This window comes from Harpia harpyja, chromosome 3, assembly GCF_026419915.1.
Source record: "Harpia harpyja isolate bHarHar1 chromosome 3, bHarHar1 primary haplotype, whole genome shotgun sequence".
Classification (NCBI taxonomy): domain Eukaryota; kingdom Metazoa; phylum Chordata; class Aves; order Accipitriformes; family Accipitridae; genus Harpia; species Harpia harpyja.
In genome coordinates, this window is record NC_068942.1 from 83,234,370 (window position 1) to 83,254,019 (window position 19,650).

Consider the following 19,650-nt stretch of genomic DNA (forward strand, 5'->3'; position numbering starts at 1 on the left):
CTCTGGTGCAGTCTCTCCTGGGCAGCATGCATTTATCAGGAGTACAGAGGCACGGGGACAGGTTCTGCTCCGGCAGGCTAGCGGGGAGTGACAACCTCTGGAGTGTTCCTTCTGGAGGCTCTAACTCACCCCCTAACTTCTGGTTGCATTCATGGTACATGAGAACTGGCAGGAGCTGTCTGGAAAAGCAGAGAGGGGCTGTCGGCAGGGTGGAAAGAGGGGGACCGCCGCCGGGACAGGGCTCTGGTCAGCACCAGACGTGTGACATGGGAATGCGTGGCTGGGCCTTCTGCTCCTGCCAGCTCCGGACCGATAACCGATGCTTCGTCACTAACGCTTGCCTCCAGTGCCGAACCAGCGCACGGGGAGGTGTTTTAATTCATGGGCAGCGTCTGCAATTACCACGCTGACGTGTGCCTTGAGCGTGATGCCCGCTGCAGCTCGTCCCCAGGTGTGGCACGGGGCACGGTGCTGCCCTTCCCAGCGAGGGCTCCGTGCAGAGCCGTGGCTGTGGGACGGGGCTGGCGCAGCCCCCGTGGCACCGGGACCCCGTGCCCCGCAGAGGCAGGGCACCCCGCGCTTCCCGGGGACCCCGACTCAGCAGCCGGCAGACTCCGCCGGGACCCCAGCCTGAGCTGCCAGAGGTGCGAGGAAAAGGGCAGGACAAATTTATGAGCGCTTGTCCCTGTGTCTTCTCAGCTTTATCCCAATTCTGGCAATTTCTTTTCTGTTTTTTTTCACCATAGAATTGCTGAAATTCTTCTTCAAAAAAAATGAAAACTGTGTTTTGACCTCTTGGTTTCGATCTTCATCAGTACACGTAAAGGAGTTACTCATGTCTGGTAACAGTAAGCTATAGCTATGATTTTGCTGAAACAGTTTTTGTTCAAAGTGCCACTTCCAATGAGATTGCAGTGTTGGGAACACATCAGTCAGGTCACTGGGCATCATTTACATATCCCCATAATGTTCACCCACTTGGTCAGACAACACATTATCAATATTTTGAAATATGTACTCGTCACTAAGGTTAGGAGGCAGTTTCCCTTTCCTTCCTTTTACCTCAGTCGGGTTTTGGGGACGCAGACTGTTGCTCGCTCCCCACAGGCAGGACCGAGAGTGACGGGAGCCAATTCCAAGGGAGGTGGCAGCAGCCGGCTGGTATTTCGGTAGAAGGACTGAAGGTAGTTCCTTGCTTTGATTTCCCAGCATACCCAGTCCATCCTTACTGTATCTCTGCTGACAGATAACAGTTGGACACATTTTCACTGGCAAGGAAGGATGATACTGCACGTGCTATGGAGGAAAAGTATCTTCATTGCTATCAATCCTGTCCCCCAAACCTGTTGCTGCACAAGTGGTTCTAGGACACGGGCATGGTCGTGATCGGTATTTCTCTTGCCCTGGGACAAGGGCAGTCTAATGTGTTTGCTTTCCACACCTGACTGAGCCTGGTATCCTAGGGCAGAGTCCTAAAGATTTCCCAAGACATGAATATGTAATGTAATAGATGTCATAGAAAAAAAATGCCCGAGATGATGAGTGAGTCCCAGTGCACAGTCAGCCCGAAGACACATCAGGTGCCAGACCCAGCAGCAGCCCCTTCCGAGGGGCAGTCTGGGAGTTACGGATACGGAGCGACAGGCAACCACAGCCCATGCAAACCCTCCCACAGAGCCGTAACTGTGGTCGCAGTGACACCATGCAAATTTCGCCCTGGTGCGCAATACCCCGACTAACATAGTGAAGAAGGAGGAGTTTGGAGGGCGAGCAGGAGATGGAACCGGAATAATTACAAGGGGGATGGGGGGAGTGAGGGGAAACCAGCTGAACAAGAGCAGGTGTGACACACTCTACAGGTATGCTAGTAAGAAAAACACCTAGGGGCGGGAAAAAAGTTGTCTGTGTTATGAGGCATTATCAGCACAAAAGAAATGGCATGAGCAGGCAGCAAATAGAAATGTCTGATGGACATCTTGGAAAGATCCCTCAGGAGGATTTGCAGAGAGGAGAGATCTAACTATGGGCAAGATTATGTGATGCTGTTCCCTGCAATTGGAAAGGAGAGGACTGAATGTCCCCAGCCACTATTCCCAGTCCTCCTGCTTCCCACTGTCAGACTGTTTCTGTATTCAATTCCCATCCTTTTGATTTCCACTAGGCTTTGTGGATGAAGACAAAATTCTGCTCTGTCACTGTGTCCATCTTACGCAGCTGGGAAAAGTGTCATCACCCCGTACAAAGATGCTGTATCCTGCGACTGAATACTTGCAGCAATCTGGCACATGTAGATCCCATCCAAGGTGTTGAAAGTGTGCTGGGGGCTGACAGCACGCTCAGCAGCTACCTGGTGTCCTGTGGTCCACAGACAACGTGTGCTCCCTTGGGGTCTTCCTGGGGGAGCCCTGTGGGTAGGGAGCACCAGCAGCTCTGGCAGCGGTGGCTGTCCTGGGGGCTTCCTGGACCACAGGTTACCACCTCGTCTTCTCTCCTGTTGGCTTTCATTGATGAATTTTCAGAGTTGACGCTGGAGAGCAGCCCTGGACCAGTGCGTGAGCAGGAACGTGCTGCTCAGCCTTCACCACCAAGCTTTCGCAGGAGGCTCCGAGTCTGCGGTGGGCTCTGACAGGACGGAAGGAAAGGGGAGAGGCATGGAGAAACGGAGCCTGGGCCGCCTGTTGTGTCCCATTTAAGCCAAAGTTTCCCCAGCCCACCATGAGACGTTTCACCTCGGATCCAGGACAAGCCTGTCTGCAGCCCCCAACCGGAGGAGCACTGAGAGGGGAATGTGCTTGCATGTGTCCAGGGAGCCCATTAAACATGGTCTTAGACCAGGCTAGGAGAAATGACTACTAACTGCAAAGGGAAACAACTGCAAAGGAAATCCTGTTTCAGAAATGGCCAGTGATGACGCGTCAAGAAATCAAGTGGTATAAAACCTTACCATGGGCAGGGACAACAGGCAGAGCTGCCACACAAGCCGACAGCAAAGACTTCCTAGTGGCAAGCTGGGTCGTGCTGAAGCGCCTTGGTTCCTGGGGCTGGGGGATCTCGGGGTGAGCTAGTCCCACACTGAAGCAGGAGATGCATACGGGCACTGTCATGCATCACGATGCACAGCAGCTGCAGATGGTCTGGTAGGGAGTAACCAGCATGCAGAACTTGTAAAATGAACTCTTTGAATTGGTATGGGCAGGAGCATATTTACCAGCATCGCAGTGGTTAGGACTCAGCAGGTTCTTTGGCTATTTGCTTTCCACTCATATGCTAAACAGACAACAGCCACTGGCACTGGACGTGTGAACAAAATGGGCAATTTTTCAGATTTCCATGAAAGTGCCTCTGGAAATCCCACAGCAGGGGTGGCAATCAGGAGGCTTGCAGCGCACACAGCTCCTGTACGGTCCACATCCCCTGTCCAGATGGAAACATCCCGGAGGAGCTGACTCCTTGCTGCCCCGGGACCTGGCCATCCTAGGGTAGGTGGACAGCCTGGAAGTGCTTCCATAGTCTCATAAAGTTTCCAGGACACTAAAAGCAAAGAAAAAAACCCCAAACCAACCAACCAACCAAAAAAAACCCCAAATAAAAAAGACGAAGGAAGTTGTTAGCAGTATCTATTAAACTCAGTGTTGTTTAATCCTAAGGATGCACCCTCAGCACCCACAGCCGGTCCCTAGGTCCATACCTCCTCAGGTGTTAGACTTGCCTGCCTGGTATGCAGATTTGTGAAAATGGCACTCTGCCATCAGTGTGAAAAGAGAACGTCATCACTCGCAGGACACAGAGACTTACGGAGAACTGGCCCTCGGGGCTGGGGCAACACCGTTCTGCTGGGACAGTCTGAGCCCATGTTTACGCTGGTTAAAAGACACGGTGAAACCAGGGCGCCTTGCTGTTCTCTCAGGGTGGTGAGGTTAGGGTGTGCTGGAAGGCTGTTCTGCAGTCAGGATATGGCCTCTCCCTCTAAAGCACAGCACGAGGGCAGTCCTGCAATCCTCACTGCTGGGACAGCAGGAGAAGGGAACCCCAGGCACAGCAGCCAAAGGCCCAGCTTTGCAGGGCAGCAATAGTCATCAGTAACTCATTAGCAATTCACGGCAGCCGAGCAAGACTGAAGCCATCACTGCAGTCCTTCGGTTGCAGTAAGAACGCGATAAGGCAATTGCTTCCTGCCAGGAGCAGAGAGGAGGAATTAAAATGCCCATGCTAATTTGGGGTTACAGTTTGGGGCCAATATTGAATGACGTTTGCATTAGACATGGAAAATGGACATTCAAATCCCCACTGAAAATCTAGTCAAATCTGGGTTTCCTGCTTCCCAGGAACTGATCCTCTACAAGCTGCTCTAGGGTTTAATTTGTCTCTGAACAGAAATTTTTTTCAATTAAATTTTCCCCCACTGAAAAAAAAAGGAAGACAAAACCAAGAAACAACAAAACCAGAACAAGACCATGATAAATCTCTGTATTTCTGTAAAAACAAGGTTTAATTAGAAAATTCCCGACCAGCTCTCCCTAGTACATTGCAGGACTGCAAGAGCTGAGTGCACGCTGCAGTAACGAATGCTGGCAGGCTGTAATGTCTGGGCTTTTCTCACTGAAGATGCCCTGGAATAGCACTAAGACGTAACCCATCACACCACCATCGTTTGGTCTTCACGCAGACTCTGTGAGCAGCGCGCCGGGCTGCCTGGGAGACTGAGCTCCCCAGGAGGCTGCTGGGGTTGGGGGGGGTATTGCATCCCCATCTGCCTTTCCTGGAACACCGACTCCCCACTAGCTCCTCAGTGCCTATAGACATGTTTTCCTGACCTTTCTCAACCTGTTAGGAAAAGCACTTTCCAGTATTAATCCATTCTTTTACTTTGGTGAGCACCAGTGGTAACACCGAGACGTTGACCACTGAGTGGTATCAGGCCCATGGAGTCACTCATAGAGAAAGCCTTCAAAGCATTACCGCTGTCTGCCTGGAGATAAACCCACCCCACGTCCCAGGCTGGGCAGAGGATGATGATGCACGGAAGTGTCGGTTGGTGCAGTGCCCACCAGGAGTAAGAAAATGCTGTTCATGGGCCAGAATTTCCTTCAGCTTTATCAACTGAGATGATCTGCATGATTCTTCAGTAAGTATCCAAGTTCAGGGTCTCTGTAACAGGTCACTTTTGCTTGTTGATACGATGATACTCCTCTAAGCTCTTAATGTATGGATGAAATGCTACTAAAGCCATCCTAGGCAAAGCAGCCCCTATTGCTGGTCCACCAACAGGATTATTCATGACAGTGTACAGCTGGCACGCTCTGGTCCACAGACCTTCCAGAGTTTTTTTCCAAAATTTGATTTACAACTTCAGCAAATTTTGCCACAGTGAAAGCTGGATTTCTAACTAACATTGAGCTGACAGGTGGAACTTACCTTGACAATTAATTAAAAGGATATAGAAAGGAACTGGCAAGGGAAAAGCAGCTCTGCTATGTGCATGAAAGCTTGAAATTGGAGCCATTGAATGAGGGTAATAACATGATATTAATGTGAAGTGAAATCCTGAGAGCTGATACGGACTGTGCAGCAAGAGTTTGGAGCTTGTTGGTTTAATAAGGGTTTCAGCAGCTGCACAGGCTAATGTGGGATGTCAAAAGGAAGCAGCAGCCTCTCAGTTCTTCTTGTTAACTCCCACTTCTGAGTCACGGATTCACTCTGCCCGGCTGTTTCGCAGACCTGAGTGTCATCTGCTTGCTCTGAGAAAGGTCAGCTGTCCTGTAACTTCACCAGGGAAGTCACTTCGGTCTGCAATAAGAGAGGCGCTGAGTTTGTGGACTCAATTTCCACTAAACATTTTATTGAAAAGTAGTTTATTTTGGGCTCATCCTCTTCCAGAATTTGAACCCCAATTACACTATACAGTGAGGAAAGGGAAGAGCAATACGTGCTATTATTATAATCCACATGAAATCCAGGCTGTGTGCAGCACCAGAAAGATCCCTGGTCACACTTTGTGATAATAAGAGTGATGAGTCCAACTCCTGATCAAAACTGATGTTTTTTCCCATTGAAGTCTCCACTTGGCATGGTATTCTTGTGCATTGGTTGAAACACGGACTGTTTATCCCCGGGCTCTGTGGGTCTGGCCTGTGGGACTGGACCAGCACCAAGTTTTCTGCACATGCACAAGCCCGTGGGTGCCGGGACCCCACCGGGTCCCCATCGCTGATGCCTTGGGGTGAACCCTGGCTGCCACTCTCAGCTCTGCAGCCCTCAGGTCTGCAGCCATCAGAGGAGAAAGAGTAAGAGGAAACCTGAAGGGTGAGGCTCCTGGCTTAGCTCAGACTCTCCTCTCGTGGGCTGCCTTGTCCTGGGGAGATGCTGCTGTCTCTGCTGGTATGGGCAAACCACGGGCGAGTTGCTCAGCCAGCTGCCCAGCCTGAGGTCCATCATCTGCACAGGGCAGCAGAAGCCACTGGTGGGAGCAGTCCCCCCCGGTGGGCAGCAGCCGGGCCGGGGGAGCCACGTCTGGGCAGCTCCGTCTCCTGCCCTTCGCCAGTCCCGCTGACAAATATTGATACTAGCTGTAATCCATTCTTCAGAAGTTACATTAAAGCTGGTTGATTCACTGCGGGTTTCGTAGAAGTTACCATTATATCTGTAAGCCATATGGGATTCTTGACAAGGAAGAAAAGAAAAAACCAAAAAACCCCCTTGGTCTTGTTTGAGAAGCAAGGCGTGATGGGGAGACCTGCTGTCACGCTGCGCTGGCAGCACGGCCAAAGGGGCTGGTGCAGCCGTGGGAGGGGAGCAGCCCCAGGCTGGTCCCCAGCTGTCCCCACATCCCAGGCTTTCTTCCCCATGCTAGGGCTGACATGGCACAAGAGCTACTGGCACACCAGCGCTCCGTGCTTTACCCATTCCACGGCACTCCTGGCACATGGTGCTGCAGGAGCCCGCGGTGCCATAACCTGCCACATCCCGGGTTCCCCGCCTGGTGCGGAGAGGGGCAGCCTGGCCGCAAGCGAGGGGGTTTCTGCGGGACCAGCAGCCCTGGTGCCCCACGGCTTTCCCCACAGCAGGCAGGGGCAGACGGGGCGCTCCCTCTCCGCTCAAAGCCCACGTCCACCCAGCACCGAAGGGCAAAGCCGGACGGCTCTCCTGCGGCATCGGTGCCTGACCCAGCCGGTCGCCCTGGCCAAGCGGCACCGTCGGCCGCGGGCTGGGGCCGGGGCCAGGCATGGCTCACTGCTGCTCGCTCAGCAGAGCCCCCGCGCCGCAGAGACACAGGTAACCCCTGCCATCGCTTGCCGCAGCGCCGAGCTCGACCCCACTCAACGCTGCTGGGCGTGCATACCCCAGGCAGCACGGGGCCCCTTCCGTGCCGAGAAGCAGCACCGCGCACAGAAGGGCATGCCCGCTGCTGGGCAAAACCCTCTGGATCAACCAACATGCCCACGCCGTCGTAGTAAAACATTTATTTGTTCAGGTGATATAAGCTACCATGTTTACAGTTTGTGAACTCACCACTGGCGACATTTAACATGACTTGGGACTGCAGCTGTTGCCACCAGATTTTTCATCATAATTTTTAGTTTTATAAAAACCTTGGACACCAGAAAAAAAGGTATTTAGACTTAATGTGGCAGATGGGAGATGGGCAATCTGTGAACGGGGGAAGAAAGTTTATCTGACGCAGCCAACCTCAAAAGCCTCTTGGCTTCGGCTGCGGCTTCAAGTAAAGGTTTCAGTGGGGTGAGCACGGTGCGACACGTTAATCTTCGGTGAGTTGGAATCGTATTGTTTTCTGCCGAGTAAGAACGTCGGTGGCAACATTTTCGGGGAGCGGAGGCGGGCAGGCGTCCTGCGGATCGGCCCCGGCTTCTGTGCAAAGAGACAAAACAGAGACGGTGAGGGGACAAGGAGCAGGATCCGGCCCTTCCTCGCAGCCGAAGCCGACCTGCCGCGGGGCAGGCGGCAAGAGCGTGGTGGCTAATGAGAGAAAGGGTTTACGGCACCCGGCATCCCCAGCCTGCGGCTCAGCCAGCCCCCCGCCAGCCAGCTTCCGCACCAGCTCTAAGCGCTGGTACAGCAGTGCTGCTGCTAAAGGGAAAACCAAACTAACAAAAAAACCTCCCCAAACCCCAGAACGGAACCAGTAAAGCTCATTGTTCCAGAACCAGAGAGTTTTCCAGTTTCTAGATTTGCTTCTGCCCTCATTCAGGCCAAGCTTTTTTCCATGGCAGGGATTTCAAACTCTTTGCATAGCTTCAGAGGTTTGCACAGAACTGAAAACCCCAGAACGGAGCAGTGGATGGGCATGCGTCCAGCACTTGCCTTCGTGAGGTTTACATACAAGAGAAAAAGCCACAGATGTTTAATTGTCCTGCCCTGAGCTCCCACATCGTTTCCATCAATCCATGGCATAGCGGACAGCCCACGGGGCAGCTGTTTTTCCACAGGAGGAGCACTGCCTTGCCGGCGGTCCCACCGTGCCCAGCCTCTCTCCCTGCCACCCCGGCACGGCTTGACTTACCTTACAGAATGCAAAGCTGCAGCTGCGGTATGTAAATACAAACTAGACACCACGTTTTAAATTTATCCTTGTCTTGCTGTGGGTTACAGCTCCCAGCTGCCTACAGATTCGCCGCATGAAGCCAAAGCTCAGGCCTGGCAGGGGCTCCCTGCCGTGCCCCCACCGCGGCAGGCTGGTGCTGCCCTCCACCACCCCCTCCAAGGGCCTCCGGGGAAACCAAGGGGGCCAGGGCCACAACCCTTACTGGGTTTCCTCATTTCCCTCTTCCAATGGAAATTTCCCCTGCAGAGGCGATTGCACAGCTTGCACACAAGACGCGGTGGGCACCTCTAGGGAAGCAGTCTGGCACGCACACGTAAAACTGGCAGTCCGGGAGGAAAACCAGCTCAGCACCAGGCTGGGCACACCAACTTGGTCTCAACTTCCAGATTTATGACAGGAATGCTTTCTAAAGTGCAGTGCTTGAAACGACCCGAGGTGACGCAGCTTATTCCAGTACAAGAAAAACAAGAGCTTATTCTGTTCATTTTCACACAAAGTTTCCGACGTGGGGTCTCTCTGCAGCCAGCGATGTGCCACGTTTGCTTTTTTCCCTTTTTAGTTTCCTTCCTTCCAAGCTAAGCTTCCTTCTTTCTACAGCAGCAGCCTTCACGCCCGGCTTTTGTGAATAAATCAATTATATTAAAAGTCTACAGTCAGCAAGACCAGTACGATTTGCCTTTTGTTGGTCTTGCATAACTGATGCCAGGGTGTAAGTGCTTTAACCCGCACCACTTCAGCCCCACTAACCTGCGCGCTTTTGTTTTGTGGACGTCTGTACTGTTGTGAAAGCAAGACCACAGCCACGTTCAAACAGTAAAAGTCAGTACAGGGCACGTGTATTATTCACAGAGTTGATTTAATCTGACATTCAGTGCCTAATGAGATGTACCTGCCCGCAGCCTGCACGGAAGGAAAGACAACACTGCTGGCTGTGCGGGGTGGGCTGGCGGCAGCCAGACCCCTCGGCGGTGCCTGATGCCCAGAGGGACGACCGGCGACAACGGCAGTGGGGGGGTGTAGCACTACAGAACGACCTGCAGAAGGAACCGGCACTTTGCCGCCTGGAAGCCCCAGCTGGGCAGAGGTGCTGTGGTGGGTTACTTACCCAGCACGGGCCGGATCCGGCAGCACAGGCGCTGGCACCAGGTCCAGACACCCCGACATGCAGCAAGGCGTGCAGAACACATTTGCAAAGGGAAAATACAGGATACGTGTTTTCTGTAAGCAGGACCCTTTTGACTTTGCCATGGTTTGCTTCTTTTACACCAGAACTTTGGCCAATGTTAAAATTACCTACTACGTCACCAAGGGGAAAGGCACTGTGTCATTTCGTGGCTGTTATTGCTGCTTTAGGAGAGCAATAGCAAACCCCTGGTTGCAAGCAGCACCCTAGAACAGGACAGTAACTGTTCTTGAGCTATTGCAATGCTGACAGATGTTGCCACTCTGTGAGCGGCACCTCCGAGACTTCAGTTCCTTTCGATTAATAGGAAGAGAAGCGATAGTAAGTGATAGCGGCTGTGACCATTACTTCTGCTGGTTCAATCAGTTACTGGGGGAAGAAACGCACTCCCTCTCTGTGCAGGGTGCCTGCTGTGGCTCTGGGTACAGTTTCGCAGCAGCACTAGGGGGGCTATACCGCGCCTTCTCGAGGGCACGCGCGCAGCGAGCGCTGGCTGCGGCAGGACCGTCGGCCGCCATGGCTCAGTGTCGCTCCACCATCCCGGGATGCTCAACGCCAGGCATCCGCCTGGCTCCGTGACCGTGCCCAGGTGCCTAAGGAGTTACTGGGAGATGCTTTGTGCAGTCCCGAAGCAGCGACCAGCGGGGCTTTCGTGGTCCCCGGGAGGCAGGAGCATCCCTGTGCTGCTGGCAGCCAGCCTCGAGCCTCCAGCAGCTTTGCAGCCGGCGGGGCCGAGACGGGCTTGCAGCAGCACCCCGGCAGGACCCCCTCAGGCAGGCAGCGTGCCCCGGCAGCAGCCACCCTGCGGCGGTGCAGGCAGCGGGGGCTGCCGGGCCCTTCCCAGCCAAAGCGGCGTGTGCCCGGGAGCCGTGTCCCCTCTCCCAGGCAGGGGACGCATGGCCGTCACTTTCCAGTTCACTCTTCGTTATTGCAGGGCTGCCCGGGTGTGTGGGGAGGGCCGTCAAACACACGGGAACACGCTGGCAGAAATAAAGCCACATTGGCACCCAGAGCGGAGCAGTACCATATATTCACTGTAAAGAACATGCCCAGAACACAAGCAGAAAGGCAGCACAGAAAACAACTAACACAACAAACTTTCCACCCGACAAAGCCCTGCTTCTCCATCCGAACATGGTTTGTACCAGCCCTCTTTAACACAACACGTATGCTCTGAGAAAAGGATTACGAAAAGGTGTCAGAGGAAGCATGTGCCAGCAATTTAAATAAGAGTAAATAAATTTCTGAAGTAGCTTCTCCTCCTCCGGTGCTCGTGAAAAAAAGACACCATCTCATGGCTAAAACCTCGGTTAATCTATTTTCGAGAAGCATCACAAGGAGCAGACCCGCAGGCTGGGCGATGCCCCGAGGTTTGTCCTGGTCCAAGTCTCTGCAAACTCCCGTCTGCAGCCTGGGGTGAAGCCAGGACTGCAGCGCCAGGCCAGCCGCAGACCATCGCACCCCCCGTCCCCCCCGACACCCCCAGGACTGCCCCACGTGTCAGCACCCATCGCCTGCAACGGGGAACACTCTGCTTGGGTTTATTGAACTCATATGCTCATTTCTGAAGCATTAGAAGACGTTGCAGTACTGCACTCTGAAGAAAGACGCACCAATGTTATTCTGAACAAGGAATATCTCAGCACTTTTTCTGCCTCAAACTGTTGGCAACCTCTGGTTTTGCAGAACAGAAAGGACAGAGAATTTCCTCCTTCTCAAGGCTTTCCACACTTTGACTGAATCAAGCCTGAATAAAACAGAATGTCCTGCTGCACAGTTACTCCAGTGGAAATGGCAGATTTCATGCCCAGTGCATTCCCAAGGGACACTCCTCTCTGCCGAAGAGAGAAAGCTGCACGAGACGAACCCTCAGCTATCCAGGTCCAACCGTTCCTACACTATTAGCAGAGAATTAAATCAAACGCAGGGACATATGGTCCTTCTAAGCTGCTTATACAGATGCATTGTGGACGGAACACTCAGCTTCAGTGTTTAGAAAATGATTCCTTTGAGTAAAAAATTAAAAATATAAAAATAAACCTCCCTAAACCACAAGAAGCTATTAATATTTTAGCACTTTCACAAAACATTAGACACATTTACGTCCAATTTTAGACAACATATAAAGCATTTTCATTTGATGTTTTTAAAATGCACGATTAAAACAAATACCTCAGCAGAAAACCTTTAAAGCTATCTCCGTACCCAACCGCAAAGTGAAGGTACTGTCTGCAGAGAGCAGCTCATCGCTGGGGCACAGAAGCACTCCTTTTTCCCATGTTTGACAATGCCTTCATTGCCAGACTACCAGAACTTGGACAAATACATCACTGCCTCTGACAGTGCACTACTTTAATAGCTAGTTTCTATGCATACAGCCCCTCGAGAAGAACGCGGACTTCCAGAGAAATCTAAGAAGGGATTTTTTTGTTTGTTTTTTTTTAGCTTTTCCAGCAGGAAGCGGGTAGTCTAATTTTGAGGCTTCATTTCCTTTTTGGTCTCTGCATTTCCCAAGGGAAGCAAAAGGGCTTTCTAAAAAAGAAACAGCCTCTTCTATTTATGTCCTTTACACCACCCCCACCCCGACTCTGTTTTTCCACGACAGGCAGTAAAACCACCGAGAACAACCCACGACGGCTGAGAGCAACAGGAGTCACCCGGCGTGCGCATCAGTCCCAACCGAGCTGCAGGGCCTGGGAGGCAGAGACCGGGGGGCTGCCGGGAGACGACGTTCCCTGCCGGGAGATGCTCCCTGCCGCCACGGCTCTGGGGCCAGCCTGCTGCCCCGGTTAGAGCCAGGGTGTCTGCCGGCATCTGCCGGGGTTACATTGCTCTCAAGAAGAAGAACACCGGGCATAAAATTTAACTATTTATCACTTTAATGGCCACAAAGCCCTTATCAACCTATTATTTGGCATCTGAGTGCACTAACATTGCAGAGTTAAGCTGTCTCTAATTTAAACACAATAACCATATGAGTTTAACTAATATTAATTGTAGACTTTTCTTCAGAACGAGCAGAGCAGCAGAAGCACGTCTGCCATCCTCACAACGTGAGGTTTTCAACTGCTATCCCCTATTGCCATACATTTACAACCTTACGTGGTGGCCTGAAATTATTCTATCACACACACCCCAAAAACAGGAGGTTAAAGTTGAGGCCATCTTCCAGTCCCTTCATCGTGCACAGGGATTAAAAAGAACTGAAACAAACTCTAAGAGTTTACAGGAAATATGCCCAAAAAAGTCTAGGAAACAAGGAGATGACCATCATCATCCCAATCAATCATCACTATGAGTCGCTGAATGGCTACGTACCCGCCTGCTGCAGCCCTGCCCCGCAGTACTGGGGTCAACCTGCCAGCCCATGCTCGCTGCCCTGCTCGCTGCCCTGCTCTCTGTCCTGCTCGCTGCCCTGCTCGCTGCCCTGCTCGCTGCCCTGCTCTCTGTCCTGCTCGCTGCCCTGCTCTCTGTCCTGCTCGCTGCCCTGCTCGCTGCCCTGCTCGCTGCCCTGCTCTCTGTCCTGCTCTCTGTCCTGCTCGCTGCCCTGCTCGCTGCCCTGCTCTCTGCCCTGCTCCCTGCCCTGCTCGCTGTTCTGCTCGCTGCCCTGCTCGCTGCCCTGCTCTCTGTCCTGCTCGCTGCCCTGCTCGCTGCCCTGCTCTCTGTCCTGCTCGCTGCCCTGCTCGCTGCCCTGCTCGCTGCCCTGCTCTCTGTCCTGCTCGCTGCCCTGCTCTCTGTCCTGCTCTCTGTCCTGCTCGCTGCCCTGCTCGCTGCCCTGCTCTCTGTCCTGCTCGCTGCCCTGCTCGCTGCCCTGCTCGCTGCCCTGCTCTCTGTCCTGCTCTCTGTCCTGCTCGCTGCCCTGCTCGCTGCCCTGCTCTCTGTCCTGCTCACTGCCCTGCTCGCTGCCCTGCTCGCTGCCCTGCTCTCTGTCCTGCTCGCTGCCCTGCTCTCTGTCCTGCTCTCTGCCCTGCTCGCTGCCCTGCTCTCTGTCCTGCTCGCTGCCCTGCTCGCTGCCCTGCTCTCTGTCCTGCTCGCTGCCCTGCTCGCTGCCCTGCTCTCTGTCCTGCTCGCTGCCCTGCTCTCTGTCCTGCTCGCTGCCCTGCTCGCTGCCCTGCTCTCTGCCCTGCTCGCTGCCCTGCTCTCTGTCCTGCTCGCTGCCCTGCTCTCTGTCCTGCTCGCTCCCCTGCTCGCTCCCCTGCTCCCTGCCCTGCTCGCTGCCCCGCTCGCTGCCCCTCTCGGCTCTCTCCCCCGCACCTGAAGGTGCCCGCACTCTGCCTGGAGCTCAGCCAAGTGCCATCTCCCTGCCCCAAAGGAGGTCTGCAGGACTGCAGCGATGCTTGCCGCTGCAGCTGGGGTGCGGGGCTGCTCCCGCGTTTCCCGTAGGCTGCCCTCGCCCACGTTTCACACCTCCGCGCACCTGCGCTGTCGGGAAGGGGACAGCCTCCGCTGCACTCGCTGCCTGCCGGGGTGGGGGCCAGCTCTGGTAACGGAGCAGCAAACCAAGCCTCGCGTGGGTTGGGAGCAACGGGCAGACACCTGCCCTGATGGCTGGTGCCGAACGGCAACCTGATTTTCCAGCGTTGGCACTAGGCAAAGCCATTGCCGTGGCAGCCCCCGGGCTCTTGGACGGGGCTGGGCCGGGACCGAGGAGGGTGCCCTGAGAGCGGGTGGCCACTGCCGCCACCGGACCCAGCGCCACGGGATGAGGATGCTCGGGGACCGCGGGGCAGGCACCCTCCGGGGACACCCCGCGGCGGAGCCCTGCCGCTCCACCAGTGCCCAGCCCCGGCGAGCCAGACCCCGGCAAGAGGAGAGGGACCCTTGGCCCCGGCACCATCCTCCTCCTGGCCCCCGTGGTGGGACCCGCCGAGCGGCGCCCGCGGGCCCCGAGCACGGCTCCTGGGCGGGCAGTTACCGCAAGGCTGGCTGGTGTACGGAGTGAATATTTTATTTTACACAACATAACAACACAGCGTTGTTGCTTCTGTACAGCATCTGCCTAAAAACAAAGGCAACACCATTGTCACGGAAAAGAAATATACAGTCTGACCGTTTTAAAAAATATCATTTTACTGATTGATCCAGAAGTGGTTATTTGTTAGCTTGGAGGAAATTTCATTTCCTTTATAAAAGGCTTTTTCTGTGAAAACTCTCTCTTTTGTTTTCTGCTACTGCAGAACCAGGAAGCCAGTCCTAGAGTAGGGAAGGCACTGGTGCTGTTTCATGCTTTTTTTCACCCCTTAATCTTTTTTTTCCTTTTTTTTTTTTTAATCTCTGAATGTTGCCTTCTGTTTTGATATTAAATAAAATCAAATGAAAACTAAATAAAACCCTGTGTGCACTGGGTGGCTTATACAGAACCCCGCATGAACAAGCCATTAATCAGCAAGACAGCAGCGGACTTCCAAATCCAATTCCCCGGGAGAGGGAGTTTCACACAACGTTTGGTGTTTTGTTTTTCATTAAAATAAAAAAAAAAAAAAAGAAAAAAAAAGCAGGTCACACAGTGCTTTCCAATATCCACTCAGAACTGGAGAAAGTTGCTTTTCCACTATCCACATCAGAGCTGTCTGACTGGACTAGCATCCCGTTCATGGACATGCTCCTTTTGGACCGCAATCCACCTGCGCCCCGGGCGCTGCCGAGGCAGCGGGACTCCATCAGCTCGCCGCCCAGGGAGAGCCTGCGCTTGGCTCGGGATGCGTCAGCTGGCAAAGTGAGGAACTTACTTGGCTTTGATTGTGCTCTTTTGTACGTGGGGGCCCCTTTGACAGAGTCGGGGGGACGGCTAGCTAACTGCAGGGCAGTGGAGTTATTTCTGTTAGTGTTTTGGGACTCGATACTGCTGACAGCTTCACTCTGCGGCTCGCTGCTTGGCTTTGGCCCCGGCTTTCGCTTCTGCTTCTGGGAGACAGAAGTGCTGGAAGTCCAGGCGGGAGGCAAAGCGGAGGTAGTGGTGGCCGAGTCCTGGCTGGAGCCGGTCTCCGGCGACTGCGTCACGCCGTCGCTGGCAGCCTTGCAGCACTGGATGACCTCTTCGTGCCCGACAGCCTGCTTGGACATGGACTGCGACAGCACCCCGCTGCAGCCCTGGATCTGAGCCCCGTTCGTCTGCGAGTACACGTTGCTGACCTTGGTGGCCTTCTGCTGCCCGTTGTTGTTACACACCTTGTAGCGGATCATGAGGATGATGATGAACACAAGCACGGAGGCCACGATGATCCCACCAATGATGATAATCATGGTCCCACCCAGGAACTGGGACTGCATGAAGTGGCAGCGCACGTAATCCTGCTCGGTGGTGAACTGCGTGCAGCCCACCACCCTGGTGGCGGTGAGCGAGGTGATCCCATCATCATAGATGGCCAGGACGCACAGGTCGTACACAGTCCCAGCGGCCAGGTTGTTGACCAGGAAGGTTTTGCTCGTGGGAGGTATCATTCTGGGGGAGAAGGAAACCAGCGTGAGCGAACCCGCCAGACCCGCAGGCACCTCCCCGCCACGCGCGGCAGCCCCGGCCGCGGCCAGCACCACCGGGGCTCGGCTCCTCCGCTCCTGCCGCCACCCCCGCAGGGCTGCTCGCCGTCCCCCAGCAGCTGCTGCCCTGCGTTTGGTGCGGCAGCAGTCGCCGCCAAGCCCCTGGCACGGCTTGGCATCGCAGAGGCCCCCAGGAGAGTGACCACGTCAAAAACATAAAAAGAAATTAGCAAGCACAGACAGTTTTGAACGGTGTGACTGTTACACCCGGCAGCACAGAGCCTCTCTGCACTCTGCCGGCACACCAGCACGGACACCTCCAGAAAGTGCTACGAGGAATGCATTTACAGACACCTTTCTGCCCGTGTTTTCATAAAGCTGAGAGCGTTAAGATCCATTTAACTCATCTAACTTTACAACCTTTCTGCCAATCAGATTAGTTCAGAGGATTAGAGGTCTGTTCGGATTATCTAAAAATAACACCATTCAAGGTAATTTCCCTATTTGCGAGTAGAAAATTGCATGAGTCTTTCCCGAGGTTCCCACCATCTGCTGCCACGGGCAGGGCTCTGAAATTCCTGCCGCTGCGGCGGAGGGGGCTGCCCAGAACGGGGGGCAGCACGTCAGCACCAAGCAGCCTGGCAGGGCCCTGCACAGGCGGGCTGAGGCTGCCTTACCTGTAAACAAGGGAGTCATCGTAAGTACCGTTGTACTGGATTTGGAACATACGTATCCCAGGTATATTCCTCTGAAAATTGAATTTCAGCAGAGCAGTAGAGGATGTCGCTTCCGCAACGACCACCTTCTTATCTTGGCTGACTTTCGTATCCCCATTGCTACTGCTCGCGTTGGAGCCCGACTTGGTGGAAGTGGAGATATCCGAGGAGCCGGGGTCAGGCTCGTGGATGTGGTTCGTGCTGTTCAGCAAGTGGGGGAGTTTGATGATGTGCAGGTCTACCGTCTGCGTGGCCTCCCCAGCCGGATTGGAAGCAATGCAGGTGAAGGAGCCCGTATCCTTCACCGTCGTTATAAGGATGTCGAGCGTCCCGTTGTCGTACACCACGGACCTCGTTGCGTTCGAAATCAGTTTGCCCTCGGGTGAAATCCAATGAATCGCTGGTTCAGGGTCCCCCCGGGCCTTACACCGCAGTGCTGCCCGCTGGCCCTCCAGCACCCGCAGCTCGTGGGTGTGCCGGGTGATGAGAGGAGGCTCGCACAGGAACTCCTCCTCGGGGATCGACCAGAAGTACCGGCCGGACAAGAGCGTGGGAGAAGCACAAGTCTCCAGGTCGTCTTCCCTCGAAAGACGCCTCAGCCACAAAAGCTCACAGTTGCAATGCAAAGGGTTCCCACCAAAGCTCAACGCAAAAGTCGAGGGGCTGATAATTCCTGAGGTTGCTAGTACCTGAGCTCGCTGGAAGAGAGGATCAGGCGGTAGCTTCTGCAGTTTGTTAGACGTGACGTCCAACCTGGTCATCTTGTGGAGGTGGGAGAACGTCCCCTTAGGAATATGATCGATCATGTTGTGGTCTAGACTGAGAGTGTGCAAACTAACCATCTTCTCCACTGCATCCCAGGGGATGGTTTCCAGATTGTTGTAAGACAAATCCAATTCCTCAAGAGCTAAAACATCATCGAAAGCTGTGGAAGAAATTAAAGTCAGCTGGTTGTTGTTAAGTATCAAGTGGTGAAGATTGGAGAGTCCACTGAACATGTCATTAGTGATTTTAGTCAATCGGTTGCTGTTCAAATGCAAAGCCCGCAAATTGCGCAAGTCGGCAAATGCGTGAGGTGTAATAAAACTGATTGTATTCCTGGACAGCGTCAGGTCCACCAGGCTGGTCATATTGGCAAAGTCTTTCCTTTTAATGTTTGTAACAAAGTTGTCTGCCAGCCTTAACTCCACGGTCCTCCTGTCAATGTTGGGAGGAACAAATAAGAGCCCTTTCTTGGCGCAAAGGGTGGCAAGGTTCGGAGACAAAATCTGACAGACACAGCGCTTTGGGCAGATCTGAGCTCTCACCGCTATGCCAATGAACAGCAGAAACAAAAGCAGTTTTTCCATTGTAGATCAGGTTCAAGAGCCTGTAAGGGAGAGTAAACGTCTGTTAGTCTCTGCAAGATGAGCAAATGACAATAAAAAAGCAAAGACAAACTGTCTGTGGTTAAATCATGAAACTGAAGCTCATGTACGTGTGTCATCCTCATCCTGTTACCTGATGTCTTTATCATTCTCTGTATCCTGACATAAGAGCTTCTCTACTACCTTCCAGAAGAACAATTGAGAGATAGGTATGTTTGCATATACACATATATACACACAGACACTCATATACAAATGACAACGCAATTTGGAAGCAGCTGGTGGCACCGCACGTGGCGTCAGCAGTGCCTTTCGGGCCCCTCCTGCTAGAACTAATCCCCGCCGTGCAATGCCCCTCTGCTCCAGGCGCTCAGCTTTCCGACAGATGCTCCTGACCTCACGGTCTGGAGCTACTTTGCCATGATACCGTTATGTATTGAAAATGAGGGATGTTTCATGTGTGCTTTGCTTGCTAAGCTAAAACTCTCAGCGACCTCTAAATCATGGCAATTCAATGGGTTTATAGCCATCTCCACTGAACATTTAAGCTCTTAATGCTGTTTTCAGAATAAACTCAGAAGGAGCTAATTTTATGTCATTCAAAACCCAAAAATGCAAATAAAACAAACAAAAAAACCCCCAAGAAAAACCCCCACAACAACCAGGGATCTAAATAAAAATGGAACATGGGCTAATTTTGGATCATTGCTGTTTTCCCAGCTGCCACAGCCAGCAACACTGCACTCTTCTCCCAGAAAGCCTGACACTTCAATTAGCCTTATCTCTTACATTGCCAGATCCAGGATCCTCACAGAGTATGGAAACAAGGAAGATAACAACAGTGCCCACACCAGCTAAATGAGATCATCTATCAGTGACTACACCAAAAGCTCCGCGAGAGCTGCGGTGCCGGTTTCTGCGCAGCCCTGCGTCAGCATCCCTGCCACGGCGCAGGCAGGCGGCTGGGAAGGCAGAGGCTCCTCCACGGAGCGGGCGGGCAGGAGGGAGCACAGTCCTGCGGAGAAGCACCTACATGTCCAAGAGGAAACTTGTGCCGTCGTAAGCAACAGGGCTCAGAGGGACTGCACATCGGAAATGAAGCACTCGGCTCCCTTCGGGACTGATAAAATTATACGTGTACAGATCGGATTACTCGGACGCATTATCATCCCAGAAATGTACTAATGAAGCTCATAAAATAAAGTTTCACGGCTAGCCGTAAGCAGGAGTCTTGAATCGTCATGGATATTTAAAGACATTTAACGTCAGAACAATTACTACTCCTATTGTCCAGTCTGTCCATAATCCATCCACAGTGCCATGCAAACTAAGAGGAGCCAACAAGTT

At 53.3% G+C, this 19,650-nt stretch overlaps 1 protein-coding gene across 4 annotated transcripts in view; it reads right to left on the reverse strand.

Annotated features, from left to right (window-relative positions):
* Window positions 1–7,445: 7,445 nt before the first annotated feature.
* Window positions 7,446–19,650, reverse strand: part of LRFN5 (leucine rich repeat and fibronectin type III domain containing 5) — a 63,359-nt gene continuing 51,154 nt past the window's right edge. For 3 of the 4 annotated variants that reach the window (XM_052783710.1, XM_052783711.1, XM_052783709.1), the window contains exons 2-3: window positions 16,898–18,305; window positions 14,676–16,185 (exon numbers count right to left, since the gene is read on the reverse strand). In XM_052783710.1, the coding sequence (XP_052639670.1) occupies window positions 15,243–16,185; window positions 16,898–18,285 (2,331 nt within the window). In that variant the 5' untranslated portion in view covers window positions 18,286–18,305 and the 3' untranslated portion in view covers window positions 14,676–15,242. Of the gene's footprint in view, window positions 7,867–14,675; window positions 16,186–16,897; window positions 18,306–19,650 lie in introns of those variants that run through there. The other variant, XM_052783712.1, reaches the window with a different exon arrangement.